The sequence below is a fragment of the Macaca fascicularis genome, chromosome 11 (genome assembly GCF_037993035.2).
Source record: "Macaca fascicularis isolate 582-1 chromosome 11, T2T-MFA8v1.1".
Lineage (NCBI taxonomy): Eukaryota > Metazoa > Chordata > Mammalia > Primates > Cercopithecidae > Macaca > Macaca fascicularis.
The window spans coordinates 76,006,076-76,030,837 of NC_088385.1; the positions used below are offsets into that span (position 1 = coordinate 76,006,076).

At 38.5% G+C, this 24,762-nt stretch overlaps 1 protein-coding gene across 4 annotated transcripts in view; it reads left to right on the forward strand.

Moving 5' to 3' along the window:
* Positions 1-221: 221 nt before the first annotated feature.
* Positions 222-24,762, forward strand: part of CPSF6 (cleavage and polyadenylation specific factor 6) — a 30,665-nt gene continuing 6,124 nt past the window's right edge. The window contains exons 1-10 of one of the 4 annotated variants that reach the window (XM_005571504.5): positions 222-368; positions 11,386-11,595; positions 13,280-13,383; positions 17,612-17,757; positions 18,649-18,822; positions 18,952-19,062; positions 19,502-20,006; positions 20,339-20,454; positions 20,952-21,105; positions 23,274-23,466. In XM_005571504.5, the coding sequence (XP_005571561.1) occupies positions 309-368; positions 11,386-11,595; positions 13,280-13,383; positions 17,612-17,757; positions 18,649-18,822; positions 18,952-19,062; positions 19,502-20,006; positions 20,339-20,454; positions 20,952-21,105; positions 23,274-23,463 (1,770 nt within the window). In that variant the 5' untranslated portion in view covers positions 222-308 and the 3' untranslated portion in view covers positions 23,464-23,466. The remainder of the gene's footprint in view (positions 369-11,385; positions 11,596-13,279; positions 13,384-17,611; positions 17,758-18,648; positions 18,823-18,951; positions 19,063-19,501; positions 20,007-20,338; positions 20,455-20,951; positions 21,106-23,273; positions 23,467-24,762) is intronic. The other 3 variants (XM_005571505.5, XM_005571506.5, XM_005571507.4) reach the window with 3 other exon arrangements.

A 24,762-nucleotide genomic window follows, 5' to 3' on the forward strand; every position in this document is an offset into this window, starting at 1 on the left:
GGGACCCACTGGTAAACTGGATGCGCGAGGAGGACAAAGAAATTGCCCCCCACTCCCGGGCCTCACCCAGACACAAAAGAAACGCCCTCTGCCCTTAGAGGAGCAGCCTTTCCTCAGCCAGCCGAGCGGCTGGGTTGCACAGTCCCCGCCCCCGGCCGGCCCCTGTCGCTCCCGCCTCCATCCCTCGGGCCTCGGAAGTGACGCAAGCGCCCCCCACCGCCGCTAGATCCGCTGCTGCTGCCGCGGCGGGCGGACCTGCAGGAGGAGGCGGCGGCGGCGGCGGCGGTGGCGGCCGAGGCTGAGGGAAGATGGCGGACGGCGTGGACCACATAGACATTTACGCGGATGTGGGCGAAGAGTTCAACCAGGTACGTGAGAGCCCGGGTCCCCGTCGCCGACGCGGGCGGCGCTGCGGCTGGGACGCTGACCCGGGGCCCGCTGCGGCCGCGAGCCGAAGCGACTGCAGACTATGCGCCCTTGCCGCCTCTGGGCCGCGCCGCGACCCCCGGCGTGGCGGCCCCCCCCCCCCCGCCCTTCGTTCTACCGCGTCGTTTCACGGGCCGCGGGCGCGGCGACCCGTCGCGGGGCCCGGAGCGCGGATGCGGGCCGCTGTGCAGCTGCCGCCGGCTCCTCCCTCGCCGGCGCTGCCTCGCTCCCTATTGTTGGCGGCACCCGGCTGGCGCTTCCCGCCGCGCTAGGCCCGGGCGGTGGGGCCGCGTGTAAGCGGCGGAGAGAACTGGCCGCCGCCGCGCCCCCTCCCCCGTCGCCGGCCGGAGGAGGAAGCCCCGGCAGGGCGCGCGCCCGCCGCCGCCGCCCCTTCCCCGCCGCTGCTGCTCGGGCTCAGATTCCTCCCATTGCTCCATTTTGTCTCCCTACCCGCGCACTATCGCCTCATGGAAGGCCGCATTCACGGCCCTTTGTATCCCGCGCGCCCAGTCCCTGGGGCTCTCCTCGAGTTTGCGACAGGTTTCGGCGTGGCGCCTTCCTCCTCCCTTCACACTTTCTGAAGGCGGCTGAGGTGCAGGCTTGTTTGCAACAAGTCATTTGACTTTTGGAGCCACAGATAAAAGTCGGTGCGCTGGTCCTGCCTTGTTAATCCAGGGCTTGCAATGCCTTTGAAGCCCAGTCGTTTTTGGCCTTTGTTATGAAAATACCTGTGAAGATGGGTGGCCGGGGACCTAAAGGAAGATTGGAAGCGCGATGTTTGGATGGAACAAAAAGATGTTAGCTCACCCACAGGTCTCATAGTGATTAAAATGAAAGAACGTTCACCCCAAATCCTATGATGTGGTTTAAAAATAGAGTTGTAGATAAGACCCTGTTTTCGAAAACAAAGTGTTAAATCCCCCGGCCCTGCATTACCTTTTGAAAGGTTGAGCGAAAGTGAGAATGCAAGGTTTTCCTGAACGACGTTGCTTAGAGGTAACGCGGAGCTGTGATGTCTGATAATGGGCATCCTTGCAAAAGATGTCGTTTGTTGCTAGAGTAGTGACGTTTAAGGTTTGAACCTGCTGGTCGTATCTTTACTGCATTTTATGTAGTAACACATTTAAAACAAATTGTGCCTAACTGCCGTGTTCCTAAAAGCTTTATTTTTTTGTATTTCCCAGGTCCTTATGAGAAGCTTAATAAAATAATACTGGCTTAATGTGTTTTTTTCCCCCTCCATTAACTGTCATATTCGTGACTAGTTGCTCAGGCTTTTTAAAAACAAGGAAACTCAAGAGCTCTTTACTGTTTTATTTTTCAGGAATGACTTTGTTCTGGTTTAAATATTAGAAAACAGAAAACTACTAGTTGGCTTTAAATGTTTGCTACTCCGTTGAAGACTGGATTTGTTTAAATGTAATACATTGTAATGAAAGGTTAAGTTTTTAAATTTTTGTGTTTTTAAAATTGTGCTTGTTTTAAATAATAATGCTTGAATTGTGTCAGTTACAAATCAGATACATTCCTCGACTGCAACACAGATTCTAACGCTTATAAGACCTCTAGGAAATTTTTTTCCTTTTATTTATCAAGTGAATGTAACAGTGCGTTTAGAAGAGGGCCGTAACTGCAAGGAACAACGATTAAGTGTTCAAGGCTGCCCTTGTTAGCTTTTCTTACAAGAGAATACTTTGCTTCACCTTTCTATGCACAATAAAAGAAGAATTGGGACACAATTTTAGAAGTTAAACTTTTTTCAGTACCTCTTAATGAAATATGTTTGGGCTTTTGCATTCTTAATTTGCGAGGGACATCTCCCTTTTCCGGATAGCTGGGTGGATTGTTATCCCTGTGCAGTAGCAAGTGCTGACTGGGCGGGAGGTAAGAAGAGATTAGTTTTGTGGACCCAATGAGGGACTCCTTTTAAATGTAACTTTTCAACGATTTGTATAAGGTACGTACCACATATCTAACACAGTTGTATAATTTTGCCAGTAAGATCTTTATATGTTTGAATAGATTGATGGCGAGGATACATAGAGGCATTGTTTTTGCTACTTTGCATATCGTTGGCCAATCAATGATTGATTGATTTGTATATCTTTTTGCAGTACCACTGCTTGCTGTGGTAGTTCCTGTACCAAAAAAAAAAAAAGTCACAAAAGGATAGTTGGTTATTTTCAGAGCTTATCCTGCTTTTAAAAATGTTACTGTCATTGAAATGTTTTTCCAAAATTTTGCCACCATTAGAGGCAACCACAAAATAATTTACAACTGATTTAATCTTTACTAGCTGGTGACCTTATTTCTACTAGTTGCTATGGTAGACTTGACCTCTTGTTTTATTGTTGAGTAAAATACTTTCCTAAGTATTAGCCAGTTTTGACTTATTTTGGCTTCAAAACTGTTGTAAACATTAAAAAAAAACTTTGTTTTCCAGTGTAAACTGCAGTTCTAATTGGATTTGTGTACTTTGAAATTCGGCATAGTCTTTATTTCCATTTTCTACTATTTTTTTGTCTGTATCCTGCTGAGTCTCATATTTTAAATGTCATACTTTTATGAAGCTTGTTTGTATTTTGGTAAGGTACAGTATTGTTTCAAAACGTGATTTGCATCTATTGAAGTAGAAAAAAGTGAGGCATTCAACAGTCTTAGCAGAAACTAATTTGTTTGGGGATAGATTGAGAATAATAATTTAGTGAAGCTCTAATAGAGTTCTTTTCTTCACCAGGTGAACTTAAGAATGGAGAATGAAGGGGGAGGAGGCACAAGGGACTGACTAATCCTTATGGGTTCTCTTTAATTCTTAGAGGTCTTTGGATGTCACCAAGTTGAGAACAGTTGGAAGGGCAATTTGAACGTCTTGCAAACCTCCATATTACTTGAAGTTGAGAAGAAAGTGATTCTGTCTCACACTCAATAGTGTGTCAATTCAGTTTAAACTGGGATTTATACTCAAGTGTAGTAATTACTAGCCCAATATTTAGTAAATGTAGATTTTAAAATTCTGGCCAAAACTAAATAATTTAAAAGTTGAATTGTTTAGGACGAGTGTGGTGGCTCATGCCTGTAATCCCAGCACTTTGGGAGGCCGAGGTGGGCAGATCACTTGAGGTCGGGAGTTCCAGACCAGCCTGACCAACATGGTGAAGCCCCATCTCTATTAAAAATACAAAAATTGGCCGGGCATGGTGGTGCCTGCCTGTAATCCCAGCTAATCAGGAAGCTGAGCAGGAGAATCGCTTGAACCTGGGAGGCAGAGGTTGCAGTGAGCTGAGATCAGGCCACTGCACTCCAGCCTAGATGACAGAGCGAGACCCTGTCTCAAAAAAAAAATGTTGAAAATACATTTCTTAAGTGTCTGTTATGTGCCAGCAACGAGGGATACAAAGTTTAGGTAGTCTCTACCCTTAGAGTACACTGGAGGGGAGCTGAGAGATACCTACATACAGTAGTCCACACGTATCCACAGTTCCACTTTCTGTGGTTTCAGTTACTCGTGGTTCTGAGGGCTGAAAATATTACATACAGTAAGGTACTTTGAGAGATACTATATTTAGGTAACTTTTATTACAGTAAACTTATACAATCGTGTCGCTTCATGATGGCGATATGTTCTGAGAAGTCCATCTTAGGTGCTTTCATCATATGTGATCATAGAGTGCTTTTGCATTTCAAACCTAGAAGGTACACCATATATGTAGGCTATATGGTGTAGCCTGTTGCTCCTAGGCTACAAACTTGTACAACATATTACTGTACTGAACACTGTAGGCAGTTGTAACACAGTGGTATTTGTGTATCTAATATATCTAAACATAGAAAAGGTAAGTGAAAATCTTGGTATAAAAGATAAAAAGTGGCACACTTGTATAGGGCACTCATCATGAACCTGCATGACTGGAAGTTGCCCTGGGAGGGGCAGCAGGTGAGTGGTGGGTGAATGTGAAGATCTGGGACGTTACTGTACGCTGCTGTAGACTTCATAAACACTGTACAGTACACTCAGGCTACACTAAACTTATTTAAACTTTTTTGTTCAATGATACATTAACCTTAGCTTACTGTAGTGTTTTCACTTGATTGATTGATTGATTGGTTGATTGAGTATTTTCTCACTGTCATCTAGGCTGGAGTGCAGTGGTGCAATTGTGGCTTGCTGCAGCCCTTATCTCCCAGGCTCAAGCAGTCCTCCTGTCTCAGCCTCCAGAGCAGCTGAGACTGCAGGGGTGTGCCACCATGCCTGGCTAATTTTAATTTTTTTATAGGGATGAGGTCTCACCATGTGGTCCCAGCTAGTCTGCAACTCCTGGGTGCAAGCTGTCTTCCTGCTTTGAACTACAAAAGTGTTGGGATTACAGGTGTGAGCCACTGTGACTGGCCAATTTTTACTTTATATACTTCTTGGACTCTTCAATAATAACAGTTTAAAACACAAACACATTGTATAACTATATAAAATATTTTCTTTATAGCCTTATTCTATAAACTTTTTTCTTTTTTGTTTTGTTTTGAGATGGAGTCTCGCTCTGTCACCCAGGCTGAAGTGCGGTAGCGCAATCTTGGCTCACTGCAACCTCTGCCTCCTGGGTTCAGGCACTTCTCCTGCCTCAGCCTCCTGAGTAGCTGGGATAACAGGCACTCACCACCATACCTGCCTAACTACTGTATTTTTAGTAGAGATGAGGTTTCACCATGTTGGCCAGGCTGGTCTCAAACTCCTGACCTCAAGTGATGCTCTCGCCTTGGCTTCCCAAACTGCTGAGATTACAGGCGTGAGCCACCACACCTGGCCTAAACTTTTTTCTATTACATTTTTTAAAAAAAACTTTTAAAATTAATTTTATTTTAGAAGAGACAAGGTCTTAGTGTGTTGCACAGGTCTCAAACTCTTGGCCTCAAGTGATCCTCTTGCCTCAGCCTCCCAAAGGAGGCTGGAATTACAGTCATGAACGACCACACCTGGCCTTTATTTTTATTTTTTAACTTTTGTTAAAAACTGAAGACACACACACACATTAGCCTAGGCCTGCCCAGGGTCAATATTATCAATATCACTGTCTTCCACCTTTGCATCTTGTCCCACTGGAAAGGTCTTCAGGGGCAGTAAGAAGCATGGGCTCTCCTCCCAGGAAAACAATGCCTTCTGTAATACCTCTTGAAGGACCTGCCTGAGGCTGTTTTACAGTTAACTTTTTACAGTAGAAAGGGTACACTCTAACATAATGATAAAAAGTATGGTATAATTGGCCTTGTTGTGGTGGTTCACACCTGTAATCCCAGTGCTTTGGGAGGCTGAGGTGGCAGATCACTTGAGGCCAGGAGGTCGAGAACAGCCCGGCCAACATGTCGAAACCCCATCTCTATTTAAAAAAAAAAAAAGTAAAAACAAAAAAGTATACTATATATAAACCAGTAACACAGTCGCTTGTTGTCAGGTATCATGTACTGTACATAATTGCATGTGCTATTCTTTTATATGACTGGGAGCATAGTAGGTTTGTTTACACCAGCATTACCAGCCCAAACGTGTGAGTAATGCATTGGGCTAAGATCACTAAACAATAGTAATTTTTCAGTTCCATTCTAATCTGACCACCTGGACCAAAAACCTCGTCATGCATGACTATAATTGTTCTCTTTTATTAGTTATTTTTTACAGTGCCTACTTTATAAATTAAACTTTATCATAGGTATGTATAAGGAGAAACATAGTATGTGGGGTTCCTTGCTTTCCTTGGCTTTAGGCATCCACTGGGGGTCTTGGAACATATCCCCCTCAGATGAGAGGGGACTACTGTAATTATAGCACACTGACAGGTCCTATATTGTAGTTGCCATTCCTTTATGTTTAATCTGTAGAGTTTTGTTGATCTGGAGAGGAAAATCAAAGAAATCCTGTGAACTTTACACTGCGTTCATTGAAGTAGTGTATTTTGTTGCTTGTTTGGGAGTCAGAAACTCTTAATGTGGGATTTAGTTTCTGGCCTGTCAGGCAGTTAGTCGCTGAGCACAAATTTAGTAATCTGACCACCCAACTTTAAAATGGAAGTGTAGGCCAGATGTGGTGGCTCATGCCTATAATTCCAGCAGTTTGGGAGACTGAAGTAGGTGGATCACTTGAGGTCAGGAGTTTGAAACCTGCCTGGCCAACATGGTAAAACCCCTGTCTCTACTAAAAATACAAAATTTAGCCGGACGTGGTGGTGCACACCTGTAATTCCAGCTACTTCAGAGGCTGAGGCAGGAGAATTGCTTGAACCGGGGAGGCAGAGTCTTCAGTGAGCTGAGATCAGGCCATTGTACTCCAGCCTGAGTAACAGAGCAAGACTTTGTCATACACAGAAATAATTACTTTTTTAAAAATGTAGGTGTATAGAGGTGGTAGTTGAAACAAAAAATTCACTTAGGAGTTACGGACCTGGACATCCGATAAGTCAGTTTTTATGTCATGAAGCATTTTGCTTTACATTCAGTCATTATGTATGTATTCTAGCCAATTGTTTAGCCAGTTAATGAAGTAAGTTTCTTGGACAAATATCAGAGAATCGTCGTTTATGATTTGTTTATGTTTACTAGGAAACCATCTGAAATAAAGCTGTCAGGTTGCGAATGAGCTAGTTAGAATTGATTCAGAAAAATGGATAGGAATGTTCAGGGAAGCTAGAACTCTTCTCTGTTTTGTTATTTATGGGTACAGTTAATTTAGTTGCCTATGAATTGTCCACTGTGGTTTATGTGGCATATTTTTAGTACCAAATTGGCTTCCTTACCATTAGTTAAGGAAGGGATTTTTACAGGGATTACTAGCCAATTTTAATGCCTACTCAGAACATAATTAGATAAAACCAGAAAATGATATGTTTTCTTTAAAAATATATGCATTAGGTTATTTGCTATTGGATTTTGCATACTAGTGTTTCTTTTCCTAGGTACAGGATATATTTTGTAAATGCAAAATGTAACTTTTCCCCCCTTCATATATTTCTTTAAATGGAAATAATTTAAAATAGGCTTTGAAACAAGTGGCCTTTGCTGTGTATTTACTGATAGTATCATGTAATGCACGAAATTGTGTGTGTGTGTGTGTATATTTGGGGAGGGGCGGGTAGAGATGGGATCTCCGTAAGGTGCCCAGGCTGGTCTTAGACTCCTGGACTCAAGGGATCCTCTTGCCTTGGCCTCCCAAAGTGGTGGAATTAACAGGCATGAACCACCATGCCTAGCCTCGAGCCTCGAATGATGTTACTGTAATTTTAGAACCATCAAAAAAATGTCAGGCCTGTCAGGGAGAATGATGAATATTTTGACAGCTAGCAAGTTCATCCCAATAGTGGTATACAATATGTATCATGTATCTGTGATATTAAAATTGTAAGACGGGTAATTAGGGAAAAAAAATGTCTAAAAGTAACTTGTTGAAGGGAAGTAGACAGGGATAATGAAAAGGTTGAGAAGCCTTACTTTAAGGGAACTAATAGGATTTTGGTCATTTTACCATCCATTTTCTCTGGCTTGGCAACAGATACTTGTATGTCATGTAGAACATAATCTTATTTCGTAAAATGTTGAGAAAATACCTTGCCTTTAGAATGATTGTAGTGATTTAGAATGGTAGGGAGTGAAAAAGATTAGTGAGTTTTTTTTTTTTTTTAAACAAACCCTAAGAGCTGTTGTTTATTCCCATCTTTATGTAATGTAGCTAGCTAGCTACTATGAACAGCAGATAGGATTGGGCAGCATTTGGAATCAGAGATAACTAGAGGGATGATGATATTTTCTTGTTTTTGAATGTCATTAAAATTAAAAGTAATAATTGAAAAGACCCTTCATGTAATAAAAAATGATACTGTTAAATATTTCTTTAAAACTGGAAACCTTTTTTTTAGTTTATTTAGTAGCTTGCAGAGCGCTATTTCTATATGACCTGTGATGTACATTTTTCATAATTTCTCATGCAAACATCATGCATGTTTTCTCACTTTCTGAAGTAAGAACAAAGTTCAGTGTGTTCTGTATTTTTTTACTCTGGAGGATTGACGTCATATGAAGCTGATTAAAAGGAAGATTACTGATACTACATAAGAGTGTGCTTTGAGTTTCATTTTTAGTAATGGCAGCAAATGTATTCAGATTCATTATATTTTTTTCACAAAGTTTAAATGTATACCATTGGGGCTAAGTGTACAGGCTGTGGCCTTGGAACAGAGAAGCTAACTAGTCCACATGGACCCCGGGACCATGGTCTTAATTAGGATCATACTACAACCACTTGGAAGCAGTACAACTGCCAGACAAAATGGCTGATCCTAAATATTGGTAGAATCATATCAATATGGAAAATTGGTTTGTGTCAACATAGGAATTCATGGATGGACAAAAATAGTGATTGTGGTGTACCAGGTTAGTGTAGCTGCAATTATGCTTATAAATTTTTTGTCTACTTATGTAAACATTTTCACAGGTTTGTAGCTAATAGAAGAAAAATAATCTGTTCACCTATTTATGTAAGTGAAAGTGTAAATTTAAAAATACATTTAGTACTGCTGTTAATAACCCTTCCATTCTTTTTTACTTTCCCTCAGACCATATATTGTGATTATAGTTTCTGCTGAGGAGGATGGAAACTCAACTCCCTTTGAATAATATTAATAATTCTACTTGATGTACAGAATCGGATTTCAAGAGAGATTAAAGTGCCCAACACCCCTTGTGGGAAACTTTTTAGTATCTTAAGTACATGGAACTACTGCTGCAGCCACATCGCCTGAAGCTTCAGCTACACTGAAACTTCATAACAAAACTTACCCTCTTTTTTCCTAGTTTCTGTGGTCATTGAAATTTGAGCATGTTACTTTAACAAAAACTCATTTCTTAAAGATGATTTTAGATTGCTGTACAAACAATAAAATTATGGCATTATTCGGTGACTTGTGGTCTTAGTTTCTGCCCTTCGTTAAATTTAGCTTTGTTCTCTGAGTTAACATTGAGATCCCAGACCCCTTGTTAAATAAGTCTTTTAGATATTCTACCTCATAACAAGTAAAATTGGTATGTAAAGATCCTGTAACTAGTAAATTGGATAAGTCTTTAATTACATAGATTACCTGATGATTACTTGAGGTCCCTTTATGTATATAAATGATATTTCCCCTTCTAGGCTTTTTTCTTTTTCTTTTAAAAAGATCTTATTCTGGCTGTCTTTTAAATAACAAAACAGTAGCCCGGGCCCATAATAATATCTTGTTGCTCTGTTTACCATCATATAACAAATGCTTTTCTCTGGGTCATTCTCTATCCATTTAGGGACTATTTTGGCTCATGATACCTAAAACCATTAGCTCCTCCATATGTGCCATTTGTATATTTCTGTAGTAAATTGTATTAATGGGAGAATCTGTAAGTTATATCTGAACTTTTAAGTTGTCTTGTAATTGTCTTTTTCCTTATGTCAAATGTTCTACGTCATAAGAATAAAATGGTTCACACCAATACAGGTACTTAGTTGTGGAAAGGGAGAGTAGAAGATAAAAATGGAAATTTTCCTGTGCTACAGGCTCAGTCAAGCTTATGGTCTAGTAATGATTATCAAAGGCAATTAAATAGTGTTGAGTATTCTGCTTTTACCTACATTTCGTTTTTCATGTACTTAGTCACAAATTGAACCCTCTTTTCTATTTTTTTCCTGCTCCTATGTCTGTTTCATTTTAGTTTTCCTTTTCCCTAATTATCATTTAGGCATGTGACACCCAGTAGCATTGCTTTGATTGGTTGGTGACAGTGCCAGGGCTTTACTCTTTGTTTTGTGGTCTGTTGCTTTTCTCTTGCTAATTTACTTGACTAGATAACTAAGAATTCAGGTAAGCATTAGCTCTTTGTTCACTGAGAATGATACAACTTGGAAGATAATTAATTTGGATAGTTCTACATGTATTTCATTTGTTATTTCTCTTTCCCTTGTTCATTATGATGTTTTGAATTATTTATGTGCCCATATTCTTTCCGATGCCTCAGCTCACTATGCTTTTTAAAAAAGTATTAGATTCCTCAAGGTTGGAAAACAAGATCTGAATACTATAAAACATAATAACTATTTTTCTGTGATCAAATATTAAAGATATAATGGCTTTGGATTTGGGGGTGATTTTTCTAATGTCAGTTTTTTAAAAAACTTGTCTATTTGCATTTTTATGTGTTATTACTTAAGAGTATTTCCAAGGAAAGTTTCATGTTGTTTGTCTCCATGTCTTTCTTTTTCCAAAAGAACTTATTTTTTATATTATAAGTATCAGTGGAAAAGTAGGATTCATTATATGGAAATTAACTTTAGGCTGGGTGCCGTGGCTCAAGCCTATAATCCCAGCACTTTGGGAGGCCAAGGCAGGAGGATTGTTTCAACTCAAGAGTTTGAGACTAGCCTGGGCATTGTAGCAAGACCTGGTCTCTACAAAAAATAAAAATAAAAAAGGAGATTCACTTTTTTATTTTTGAGATGAAGTCTCTCTCTGTCGCCCAGGCTGGAGCGCAGTGGCACCGTCTTGGCTCACTACAACCTCTGCCTCCCAGGTTCAAGCGATTCTCCTGCCTCAGCCTCCTGAGTACCTGGGATTACAGGCGTGAGCCATCATGCCTGGCTAATTTTTGTATTTTTACTAGAGACATGGCTTCACCATGTTGGCTAGGCTGGTCTCGAACTCCTGACCTCAAGTGATCCACCTGCCTTGGCCTCCCAAGTGTTGGGATTACAGGTATGAGCCACCATGCCCGGCAAGAAATTTACTTTTTAGGCCTGTTCAAGAATACATCTATTGCATAAAATGGAAAAAAATTGGTACTGAAATCCTTGACCTTTTTCTATCAGATTTTTAAAACAAAAAATTGAATTTGTGTTCAAATCTGTTTTAGTAGTATTTTGACTTTTGTATAATCTAGAACATTATTTCTGTATCTCAGGAAGCTGAATATGGTGGGCATGATCAGATAGATTTGTATGACGATGTCATATCTCCATCTGCAAATAATGGAGATGCCCCAGAAGACCGGGATTACATGGATACTCTCCCACCAACAGTTGGTGATGATGTCGGTAAAGGAGCGGCACCAAATGTTGTCTATACGTATACTGGAAAGAGGATTGCATTATATATTGGAAATCTAACATGGGTGAGTGAAGTTAATATATGAATTAAATTATTGGTAATTGATTTTGAACTGTTCTAGTAATTAATGTTTTTCTCCAGATTTTTATAAGTTTGAAGTTACTGTGTTTGTTTTTCTATACGTGTTTGCTTGTCCAGTGAGGAGGGAAATACAGATATCTTTGCAACATCATTAATTCCAATTCTTCTAGTTTTGAGTTTTGTGGTCGTTCAGCTTTTCTTGGTGGAGATACTAGTTAAATATAGTTAAATTAGTTTTGTCTTCAGTTACCTTTTTTATGCTACCACTTTACCTTGCTTCAGATAGCCTAATTTCACTAAAAATAATGCTCACATGGGGTCTCAAACCAGGATTCAAGTGTAAAAGGCAAGAGACATAGTGTCACTCCTGGTTTAAAAATAGTGTCCATTTAATTTGTATTACAAATTTGAGTTTTATTTCTGCTCTTAAATTTGAAATCTGATTTATAGAAGCACTGCTATATGTATTATATTTTAATTTGGGTTGTCATGAGACTAAGATTATTGATTTAGAGCTTCATTAAATGCACATATGTATATTTATATTTTTATTAACATTACATTTTAAATATCATTAAAATAGTTCTATAGAATTTTTGTATCTCTACTTAGTTATTATGTATACTTGAAAGTTTAAAACTTGTATATCCAGAAATCAGTAAAATTTGGCACCGTTGCATTTCCTTAATAACACTGTATTTTTAACCTTTTTATTTACATTTCTTTTTTTGGTGGGGGAGACAGAATTTGCAAAACTATCACCCAGGCTGGAGGACAGTGGTGTAATCATAGCTCACTGAAGCCTCAAATTCTTGGACTCAAGTGATCCTCCTGTGTCAGCCTCTTAAGTAGCTAGGAACACCGGCATGTGTCACTACACCTGGCTAATTAAAAAAACAACAAAAACTTGCTATATTGCTTCAGGCTGGCCTCAAATTCCTGGCCTCAAGGTATCCTCCTAACCAAGCCTGTTAAAGTGCTGGCATTATGGTGTCCAGCCTATTCACATTTCTTTTAAAACTAATTTGTAACACATCTCCCACCACCCAGTCTGAGTATTCTATAGTATTGGAAACAGTAGCAGTGTAGTTATGTAAGTATGGTTGCTAAGTAAGTATTTGGATCTTAGCTCCACCATCTATTATTAGTTTTGTCACCTTGGGCAAACTCTAACTTCTATTGTATTGTGTGTAAAATGAGGATAATAATAGGGTTTATAGGGTTGTTATAAGAGTTAAATAGTTAATACATAAAGTGTATGGTAAATATTAAATACATGTTAGTTTTTTCTTGTCTATGTTTTAATTCAAAAACAAGATGAAATTCAAAATATTTTCCTTTAATGGGAGGAAGTGAAATTGGTTTTATTCACAATTTAAAATCATAGCAATTTAAAGCTGTAAGGGACCAGAAACTCTTGAGAGTCAAATCCTATTGTAACCCCAAGGGTACTGTCTAGTTTCTGAAATATGTATCAGGGAATGAAGTTAGGTTCCCGGATGTTTTTTGTGCTGTTTAAAAATTGGAGCCTGACTGGCCGTAACTAGACTTAGATTTGCACTCAGCATTTATTTTGTATGTCCCAAATTTCCCCTTAAAAACTAAACTGGGATAATAAAAATCTTGGTTATATTTTAATGGTTAATAAGGGGAATAATATCTTGCAGTGGACAACAGATGAAGACTTAACTGAAGCAGTTCATTCTTTGGGAGTAAATGATATTTTGGAGATAAAATTTTTTGAAAATCGGGCAAACGGCCAGTCAAAGGGGTAAGATTTTTTTCTTTCTTTTTGATTTAGTAGCTAGTGATACAGTTTTTAACAAGTTAACTTTCCTGTAAGTTAATGTTAATTACGCGTGCATACAACACATGATTGTTTACATTGGAAGGAGGTTCTTGAGCAGAGATTGATACTGTTCACTTTATGTACCCTATTACCTAGCACACTAAAACCAATAGAATGGAGATGTGGACAGATCTATTTTCTAATTTTCCCAAGTTTTCTCCATCTGTGGTTGAAATGATTGTTGAAATCACAGTTTAGGAACCATTACTCTCCCTGTGATTAAGAGATGGGAGAAGATGGGCAGCTGAATACCGTGTGTTAAATGAATGTTTTGCTGTATTTCACTAGTAAACTATACAAGTGAGATAGGATCAGAATGAGAACATTATAAAATATAGATATCCAAAAGTAAGAAAATAAAATGCCACTATCCTACCATCCATTGATGTTTACTTTTAACATTTTAGTGAAGATTCTTTTGGGCTTTTTCCTAAAAAATAATTAATTAATTAATGGAATTATAATTAATGTGTTTATATGTTTGATATAAGGAATAAAAATAAATACACATCTCTAATGTCTAATTCTTTCGCATCATAGCTGGTATGCTACCATAATTTACCTCTTATTTTTGGTTATCATGGTTGTTTCCACCTTTGCCTATTGTAAATAATGTTGCAGCAGACATCATTTTATATAAGTCTTGGTACAGATTTTGGATTTTCTTTTAAGGATAAATTGTTAGATGCAAAATGATAAAGAATATGCTTATTTCGTATATTGCTTAGTTATCTTAGAAGGTTATACCACGTTATACTAAACTGAGAATATTTTCAAAATGTATGTGGAGTCTGAACACTTCCCACTAACTTCACTTACACCACTTGGTCAAAGCCACTATCATCTCTCACTTAAACTTGGCAGTAGCTTTCTAACTGGAAGTATAGACTGCCCCCTACAGTCTATTCTCCACATTATAGAAGTTCTAAAAAAAAGATGACATTCTTTCTGCTCAGAATCTTCTCATGGCTTCCTGTCTGTCTCAGTCTTTACCATTGTCTACAAAGTACTTTGTGATCTGTTTTCCCACCACCTTTCTAACCCTATCCTACCACTGTCTTGCAGCCACATTAGTCTCTTTGCTGTTTGCCAGACCAATTCCTACCTAGAACCTTTAGCTGTTTTCTCTTCTTGGTTTACTTTTCCCCCTCAAATATCTACATGGCTTATTCTTTCACTTCATTCAGAACTCAAAATATTCAAGAGTTTTCTTCCATGACCACCTTGTGCAAAGTAGCACCTTCCTATCCTGTTTCCTTTATTTCCACTCTGATATATTTTACTTGTTTGTTGTCTCTTCCAAGACTTTAAGCTTAATGAGAGCAGAGATTTTTTGTTCGCTATTACATCTCCAGCTCTAGAATGGTACGTTGCTTATAAGAAGTGCTTAATAAATATTTGTTAAATTAATTTAGTTGTTTCTAAATGCTGTGACCCAAGATAATCCTGGTGCAAACAGCAGAACTTGTTGACTGGAATAAGAGGTATAGTTTACAAGATCATATTGAACATTAGGGGGAAAAGAGCTTAAGCTTCTTAAGCTACTAAGACCCTCCCTCCCTCAAATAATTTAGAATATCCTGTAACTGTACAAATTGGTAATCATTCTGATTATTTTAAATTTATTTTTCTTATTGAGGTATAATTCACAGGTCATAAAATGCACCCTTTTAAAATGTACAATTCAGGATATTTATTATATTTATGAAGTTGGGCAAACATTACCACTGTCTCATTCCAGAAAATTTCATCACCCCAAGAAGAAACCTTGTACCCGATTAGCAGTCACTCCCATTTCCTATCTGCTGGTAACCGCTAATGTGCTCTGGATATGCCTGTTCTGGACATTTCATCTAAATGGAATCACAAAATATGTAGTCCTATGTGACTGGCTTTTTCCCTTAGCATAATGATTTTAAGGTTCATCCATGTTGAAGCATGCATCAGTATTTCTTTTTATGGCTGAATAATACTCCACTACATGGATATAGCACTTTCGTCTTTTAATCTATAAGTTGATGGACGTCTAGGTTAATTCCACCTTTGGCTATTAAGGAAAATGCCCCTGTGAATATTTGTGTACCCATTTTGCGTGAATGTGTTATTTTAGGTTCTGTTGGATGTGTACCTAGGAATGGAATTACTGGGTTATATGGTAACTCTGTGTTTAAACTTTTGAGGAATTACCAGATTATTTGCCAGAGCCATTGTGCCATTTTATTAATACGTGCTCATCAGCAATGTGCAAAGGTTTCAGTTTCTCCATTTCTTTCTTTCTTTTTCTTTCTTTCTTCCTTTCTTCCTTTCTTTCCTTTCTTTCCTTTCCTTCCTTTCCTTCCTTTCCTTCCTTTCCTTCCTTTCCTTCCTTTCCTTCCTTTCCTTCCTTTCCTTCCTTTCCTTCTTTCCTTCTTTCCTTCTTTCCTTCTTTCCTTCTTTCCTTCTTTTCTTTCTTTTCTTTCTTTTCTTTCTTTTCTTTCTTTTCTTTCTTTTCTTTCCCTCCCTTCCTTCCTTCCTTCCTTCCCTCCCTCCCTCCCTCCCTCCCTCCCTCCCTCCCTCCTTCCCTCCTTCCCTCCTTCCTTCCTTCCTTCCTTCCTTCCTTCCTTCCTTCCTTCCTTCCTTCCTTCCTTCCTTCCTTCCTTCCTTCCTTCCTTCCTTCCTTCCTTCTGTCTTTCTTGTCTTTCTTGTCTTTCTTGTCTTTCTTGTCTTTCTTTGACAGAGTCTCACTCCATCGCCCAGGCTGGAAGTGCAGTGGCAGGATCTCGGCTCACTGCAACCTCTGCCTCCCAAGTTCAAGCGATTCTCATGTCTCAGCCTCCTGAGTAGCTGGGACTACAGGCGTGTGCCACCACGGCCGGCTAGTTTTTGTATTTTTAGTAGAGATGGGGTTTCACCATGTTGCTCAGGCTGGTCTTGAACTCCCGACATCATGATCCGCCTGCCTTGGCGTCCCAAAGTGCTGGGATTACAGGCCAGCCACCACACCCAGCCTCTCCACATCTTTAATACTTGTTGTCTTTTTTATTTTTGCCATCTTAGTGGGAATGTGATGGTATCTGTGGTTTTGATTTGCACTTCCCCAGTGGTTAATGGTATTGTACATCTTTTTATTGTAGCAAAAATTGGAAGCAACCCAAATGTCCGTGTACTAATGGATAGATTTCTTTTAATGTTGTATATTTATGATGGAAAATTATTCACCCATAAAAATAAATGAAGTGGTGATGCATGCTGTAACAATGGGTGAACCTTGAAAACATGCTAAAGAAAGCTGGTCATAAGGGACCTCCTATTGTATGATTCCATTTAGATGAAATGTCCAGGATAGACCAGTCCAGAGACAGAAATTAGGTTTAGTGGTTCCATAGGGTACAGGGATGGGAAGAAATGGAAGCGTTGGCTAATGGATATGGAGTTTCTTTTTGGGGTAATGAACATGTTTTAAAATTGATTGTGGTGGTGGTTTTAACACTGTGAAATACTAAAAACCACCAAATTACATATTTTGAATGAATTCTATGGTATGTTATAGAACATGAACAAAAATGTGTACTCATATAGTTTTAAGAAATATTTTCAGTTTTTAAAATTACTTATTTATTTTTAGAGACAGGATCTTACTCTGTTGCCCAGGCTGGAGTGCAGTAGTGTGATTATAATGTGCTGTAGCCTCAAACTGCTGGGCTCAAGCAATCCTCCTGCCTCAGCCTTCTAAGCAGCCGGGATTACAGGCATGAGCCACTGTGCCCAGCTGTTTTTTTTTTTTTTGAGACGGAGTCTCACGCTGTTGCCCAGGCTGGAGTGCAGTGGCGCGATCTCGGCTCACTGCAAGCTCCGCCTCCTGGGTTCACGCCATTCTCCTGCCTCAGTCTCCTGAGTAGCTAGGACTACAGGCGCCCGCCACCGCGCCCGGCTAATTTTTTTTTTTTGTATTTTTAGTAGAGACGGGGTTTCACTGTGGTCTCGATCTCCTGACCTTGTGATCCGCCCGCCTCAGCCTCCCGAAGTGCTGGGATTACAGGCTTGAGCCACCGCGCCCGGCCAGCTGTTTTTTTTTTAAATAAAAGCAGATTAAGACCTTTTTACAGAAGGATAACAGTAATAATATTCATCTCTTTTTACTTTGTATCCTCGCCCCTTAAACACCTTTTAGGTTTGCCCTTGTTGGTGTTGGATCTGAAGCGTCTTCAAAAAAGTTAATGGATCTGTTGCCTAAAAGAGAACTTCATGGTCAGAATCCTGTTGTAACTCCATGCAATAAACAGTTCCTGAGTCAATTTGAAATGCAGTCCAGGAAAAGTAAGCAGTCCTCAGAGGCTTTTATTAAAATATGTACATTTTAACCAGTGCATTTGTTAGGCGTTTTATACTAGAGAAGTCATCTTAATACTTGCTCACTAGAAACTCCATTTCACAAAGTCCATGCTTTGAATTAGATTTAATCACTGGTTATGACTGTGGGCCTGTGTACTAGAAACCTACTCTTGTTCCATTTTTCTCCAGATATAACAGACCCAATACTACACAACAATGTGCAAGTTCTGTAGCCCTGCCATTCTTGTCCTGTTATTTCCATCTTAGATACAGAAGGAAACTACATTCTAATTCTTAGATTAAAGGAAAACTATGTGGATATGTATTATGGTGGGGGAGAGATCACTGATAACCAGAAAGTGTTCATTGATTTTTCTGCTTGGCAACAAGACCTTTCACCACTTGGTAAACTGAATATAGAAAAGATTTGTCATTACACATTTAAGGATGTTATCATATAAAGAGATAAGATGGATGATTATGTAATTAACAGAAATTCAAGTGGTTCCTTTTCTTTTAATGTTTTAGCACTTAAGACTTAAGAAGAAGTATGTTACAAAATTTAAATGATGTAATACTGAAATTAAGATATCTATTGAAGAATTTCGGTCTTGGCTGCTGCAGAGTGCTGGTATTTTGAAAGTAACTCATGATTACTTATGGAAAATATATTTAAACCTGAAAAATTTGAGTCTTTAAAAGTACCCATATAGATGTGAATGTTTTTCCTAACCCATACTTCCTTATGTAGTTTGCATAGGCACAAGGCATTTGCAAGTTAATATGTTAGAAATAGAGTTGTTTTTAATAATAATGGTTGCATTTCAGAATACTATTTTTAATAGTTGCTATTTATGAGTATTTGGATATTTGCAGCTACACAATCAGGACAAATGTCTGGGGAAGGTAAAGCTGGTCCTCCAGGAGGCAGTTCCCGTGCAGCATTTCCACAAGGTGGTAGAGGACGGGGCCGTTTTCCAGGGGCTGTTCCTGGTGGGGACAGATTTCCTGGGCCAGCAGGACCAGGAGGGCCACCCCCACCTTTTCCAGGTAAAACTTTTCTTAAATTACCATGTATAAAACATGTCTACCTAATACCTCTTTTCCTTTTCTCTCTTTTTCAAGTAATGCATTATTAATGTGACTTACTCTCCTTGTTATGCTATTTTTGGAATCCAGGAAATTTGATCAAGCATCTTGTTAAAGGAACTCGGCCTTTGTTCCTGGAAACTAGGATTCCATGGCATATGGGGCACAGCATAGAGGAAATACCCATTTTTGGCCTAAAAGGTCTTTATTTTTCTCCAAACTTGCTTGACTTATATATAGAATATTTACATCCGTCTTATTTTCTTACCTCTTAAAAAATCCTTTCAAGATCATTTTTCCTTGTTTCACTTTCTAGCTTGGCATCAGAGTAGAATATAAGGTGGGTGATTTCACTGTAAGAAGTGTGTGTACACTGAAAGATGGAAAATATCTCTAGGCATTGTAATCTTTTTTATTAAAGTTTTTGTTTCAGTAAGTTTTCTTAAGCATAAATGGAGCTAGTTAAGTTTGTAAGGATATACTTCATTGTAGTTGGTAGTGTAATATTTACCATATGGGTTTTATTTAAAGACAAAGACTTGGTGTATGCTTTATGCTTTTAAAGTATAATCTTGGCATATGAAAGAAAATATCTTATTAGTGAAGTGGTTTTTTTTTCTCTTTCTCCTTTGTTTTTTAGCTGGACAGACTCCACCACGTCCACCCTTAGGTCCTCCAGGCCCACCTGGTCCACCAGGTCCTCCACCTCCTGGTCAGGTTCTGCCTCCTCCTCTAGCTGGGCCTCCTAATCGAGGAGATCGCCCTCCACCACCAGTTCTTTTTCCTGGACAACCTTTTGGGCAGCCTCCATTGGGTCCACTTCCTCCTGGTCCTCCACCTCCAGTTCCAGGCTACGGCCCCCCTCCTGGCCCACCACCTCCACAACAGGGACCACCTCCACCTCCAGGCCCCTTTCCACCTCGTCCACCCGGTCCACTTGGGCCACCCCTTACACTAGCTCCTCCTCCGCATCTTCCTGGACCACCTCCAGGTGCCCCACCACCAGCTCCGCATGTGAACCCAGCTTTCTTTCCTCCACCAACTAACAGCGGCATGCCTACATCAGATAGCCGAGGTCCACCACCAACAGACCCATATGGTCGACCTCCACCATATGATAGGGGTGACTATGGCCCCCCTGGAAGGTAGGTTAGTGTGTATCTGTGCAAGTACTTGATGATAAAAGATAGGAACAATGACTGTAAATAATTAGATTGTAGCTATATAAATATGTTATTTCTGCCTTCCAAGAAGATGAGGTGTTTAAGCTGCTACCCTGTTTTAGCTGAAAGATACTGGTATAGGAGAATTTTTAGACATTCTCTTTGTAGCAAAAGTAGCATGCTTCAATATGGAAAAGTAACTACTATTGCTAAAGCACATGTCAGAAGCAGCTAGTGTGAATTGCTATACACTATTGTGACTAACTTAGGAAATCTGTTGAGTATGAGTTAAGGTTTGTGTTTTTATTTTACAGGGAAATGGATACTGCAAGAACGCCATTGAGTGAAGCTGAATTTGAAGAAATCATGAATAGAAATAGGGCAATCTCAAGCAGTGCTATTTCGAGAGCTGTATCTGATGCCAGTGCTGGTTTGTATATTTCTTGTATTAATATTTCTTATTTATGTTATTAGGAATGACCTAAAAATGTAAGTACAATCTAGAAGATAGGTCATTTACATGTTCTTTTTGTATTCCGAAATCATTACCTGTGATTTATTTAAAAAGCATTGATAAAAGCTCTGTGTCACAGTGTAGTGGGGAAAATCCAAATTTTAACTTATTTGGTATAGATGTAAGTCTTACCCTTGACATTTAAAGGTTCCGGGGCCTTATGACAGCTTATTTATTCTTATATTTGCAAAATGATAATGTGCTTTACACACCTGTAATAATAAGTTGAGTTAGTATCATCACCATGAAAGTCTTTTGCAAATGGTGAAACGGTAAAAGAAGACATTGCCTTGCATAGTTATTTTATAGCACAGTACTTTTGTAAAATGCCTTATCACTCTTATCTCAAGTGGTTTGATGGTATTTTGAAAACAAAATTTGTTTGACTTGAAACTCTTTCCTTTCCCTCACAGGTGATTATGGGAGTGCTATTGAGACATTGGTAACTGCAATTTCTTTAATTAAACAATCCAAAGTGTCCGCTGATGATCGTTGCAAAGTTCTCATTAGTTCTTTGCAAGATTGCCTTCATGGAATTGAGTCCAAGTCTTACGGTTCTGGATCAAGGTAAAACTTTCCTGTCTCATTTCCATTTAAAAAAACTGTTAGTTTACAAATGGAAAGAATACTGTGTTTGAGACTTTAAAAAGAGGACTTTGCTTTTACTTATTATTTAGCATCTGGAGTGTTTTTTCTTTTTTAACTCTAAATGTTAGTTGCTTGCTTAAAACCCTTCAAAGACTTCTACTCAGTCTTAAAGCAAGACTAAAGATTGAGGGACTGTGTGATAAAGCCCCTTCCTATCTTTTTAGCTTCATTTGTACCTCTTCCTTACTGTTCTCCAGCCATATTTCTCCTTTTTCTCTAGATACATCAAATGTTTGACCACTTCACTTTATATTCCTTCTCCTGGGAGCAGTTTTCCCTGTCTCTTCACATAGCTGGCACCTTATTCTTCACGTCTCATTCTAACTTCTTAGGAGGGGGCTTCTCCCAAGTTAGTCTGTTATATTGTTCTTTTTATTTCTTCCATAGTACTTACCGTAACCAATGCTCATTATCGAGGCATATTTTTTCCTCATTAGAGCACATGTTGAATAAACACATGTTGAATAAACATGTGCTCTAATGAGATAAAGCAGGGGCTTTATCTATCCTGTTCACTGTATTTCTTTTCTTTTAAGAGATGCGGTCTTGTTAAGTTACCCAGGCTGGTCCTGAACTCCTGGGCTCAAGTGATCCTCCCAGCTTGGCCTCCCAAAGTGCTGGAATTATAGGCATAAGCCACTGTGCTCAGCCATGCTGGTTATAATATTCCTAATGCCTACAGAGTGTCTGGTATAGAATGAGTGCTAAATAAAAATGTCTTGAATGAGGGAGTGACTGAATAAATTACTGATCTTATAGGTAGTTCCCTTTTTTTTTTTTTAAAAGCATTGCTGCTAACTTTTAAATTTTATGTATTTTTGAAAGGCAGACCTTTAAGCTTCACTTGGTATTCTTAGATGTGTCTTTAGTGTACTGTATCTGGTAGTAGTCTTCTTTAAGTTAAGAGAAAGGAGCCTGCCTTTGACATGGTCCCCAATTTTGTAATTATTACCTTTTTGACCCAGTGTAAGAATCTTTGTGTCTGAACAAATATGTCATAGATATAGGTATCTTGTATCATTTTTTTAAGTTTTAAAGTCCAAAGTAATAATTTTTAAATCCCAACACTTTGGGAGACCAAGGCAGGAGGATCATGTGAGCCCAAGGAGTTTGAGACCAGCCTTGACAACATAGGGAGACTTCATCTCTACAAAAAATTTTTTTAAATACCTGGGCCTGGTGGTGCATGCCTGTAGTCCCAGATACTTGGGAGGCTGTGGTGGGAGGGTTGCTTGAGTCTCAGAGGTTGAGGATGAAATGAGCTGTAATCGTGTCCCTGCACTCCAGCCTGGGTGACAGAGAGAGACCCTATCTTGAAAAAAAAAGTAATAACTTAGGCCTTGATCAAGGAGCTTAGCTGTCTGGTGTAGAAATATAAGACATAAATATTATTTAATAGACAGTTATTATTACTGTAAATTTAGCAGAATTTGTAGAAGTCTTTTAGGCAGTAAGCATTGGTTAAATTATTTGTTTTTAAAAAATGGCAGTTCATGAAACATTTCTACATATTAAATACAGTGTGAATACTGTATCAATTCTTTTTACTGGTCGCAATTGTTAGCCCTCTCCTGTGCCTCTTCTCCTTCCCTAAATATAACATGCGTATTAGAAAGTTTCTTTGTGTTGGACGCTGCTCCTCATGAACCGTATGTTAATAGGTTGTCATTTTCATATATTTAAGCCCCATTGTATGTTATGACTTCATGACTCTTGTATCTAAAAAAGTCGTATTGTAGATGTTGTTTAGCTTAAAACACGAGTGCTTTGAAATTTTCCCTGTACCTTTCTATTTGTTCATTCAGTAAATACTACACATCTGTTTTAGGCTACTAGCTTAAATAGATGATGTGATGCATTTCTGTGATGTGTTCGGTTGCTGATTTTTTGGTAGTGTTTTTAATAATGAAATTTCTGGTTCATGCTTACTGGTGAGTTGGTAAATCATTATTGGCAGCTCAGGATAGTAAGTTTAAACCAGATTTACGAAGAATTTTTTGCTCCCTTAGATTTTTTTAGACATCAAAAAATTGAATATTTTTAAGCTATCTAATTATGGAGAGCATTAATCCAGTAATTTCTTTTAGAAGACGTGAACGATCAAGAGAGAGGGACCATAGTAGATCACGAGAAAAGAGTCGGCGTCATAAATCCCGTAGTAGAGACCGTCATGACGATTATTATAGAGAGAGAAGCAGAGAACGAGAGAGGCACCGGGATCGTGACCGAGACCGTGACCGAGAGCGTGACCGAGAGCGCGAGTATCGTCATCGTTAGAAGGTGGGTATTCCTTGTTCCTGTTAAATGTGTGTGTATTCTTAACAGTAACTATAACTCCAAGGCTACTGTTCGTACAGTATATACCTATATTTTAAATGGTCCAACTACTTGTGAATGTAATCTTCTGGAAACATCTGAAACAAATTATGGGTAAGTAATGACAGGTAAATTTTTGACCTTTTTATCTTTGAATATTTTATTGCTGAGTTATTACTTTTAGGTTTCAAATAGTTAATGGTCTTAACAAAGCAAGGAAATAATCAAGAGGACTCATTGTGTACTTCTAAAATCTAAAAATTGGGATTCTTGTAATCACATACTTAGGTTGTGTGTAATTTTGAATACAAAATAGAGTTATTTCACATATATATTATGTGTTTGGATTTTTAAAAATAAATGGGAAGTTACTATTCCTGAACTAGTTTTATTTGTCCCTAAAAATTTATGAGAAAATCTGACACAATAATAGTTTATGATACAGGAGGATGTTTTCTCAACATTCAAAGAGACTTTTCCTTTTAAAAAAAAAAAAAAAGAAATTTTTTTTTTTTTTTTAGAAGAGACACTATCCTGACATCTGGTTTTTGTTTTTAAAAGAAACAGTATCCTTTAATTTGCAAAGAAGATGTAAAAGTTATTCAATTAAAATGGGTTCAGGGTGCAACCATATCTAAAAAATTTTAAATCGTGTCAAGCCATATACCCAAGTTTAGAATAACTGGAAATAATTTTCTTTGATGTTTCATTCATAAATCATAATCATTGTCTTTTTTTCTGTATTTTAAAACTATTTCTTGTGTACATTTTTCATAAAGTGGGAAGAGTTGTCTGTTTATGCTTCATTTTCACATGTAATTTTATTTTTTATATTTGTTAACAGCATTTATTCATGTGAAGAGCTGGGGGGAGGGCACTATAAGGCTTATGCATGTGACACAAAGGTTATTCTGTAAATTAAAATATTTTTTTCTTTATATGTTGGTTGGCATATTCAAATTAAGGCTAAACAAACCCCTCATAGGTAAATACTCTTTATGTGATTATTTTCAGTAATCATGGGAAACTTACTGAAAATTCAGTAATGGTAATTGTTAGTATTTAAATTGTTATGGGCACAGTTAAAGGCTTTATCAAGTGTATGTAATTCTGTGACAGCATAGCAATTTCTTTAACCATAACAGATATGCAAATGAGGTCCTTAAATGCCTAGAAAATAAGCATGCTGTTTTTATGGAACACAAATAAGCTCTTAACACTATTTACAATTTTAAGGACTTTTTAAGTTAAAAAGCTGGT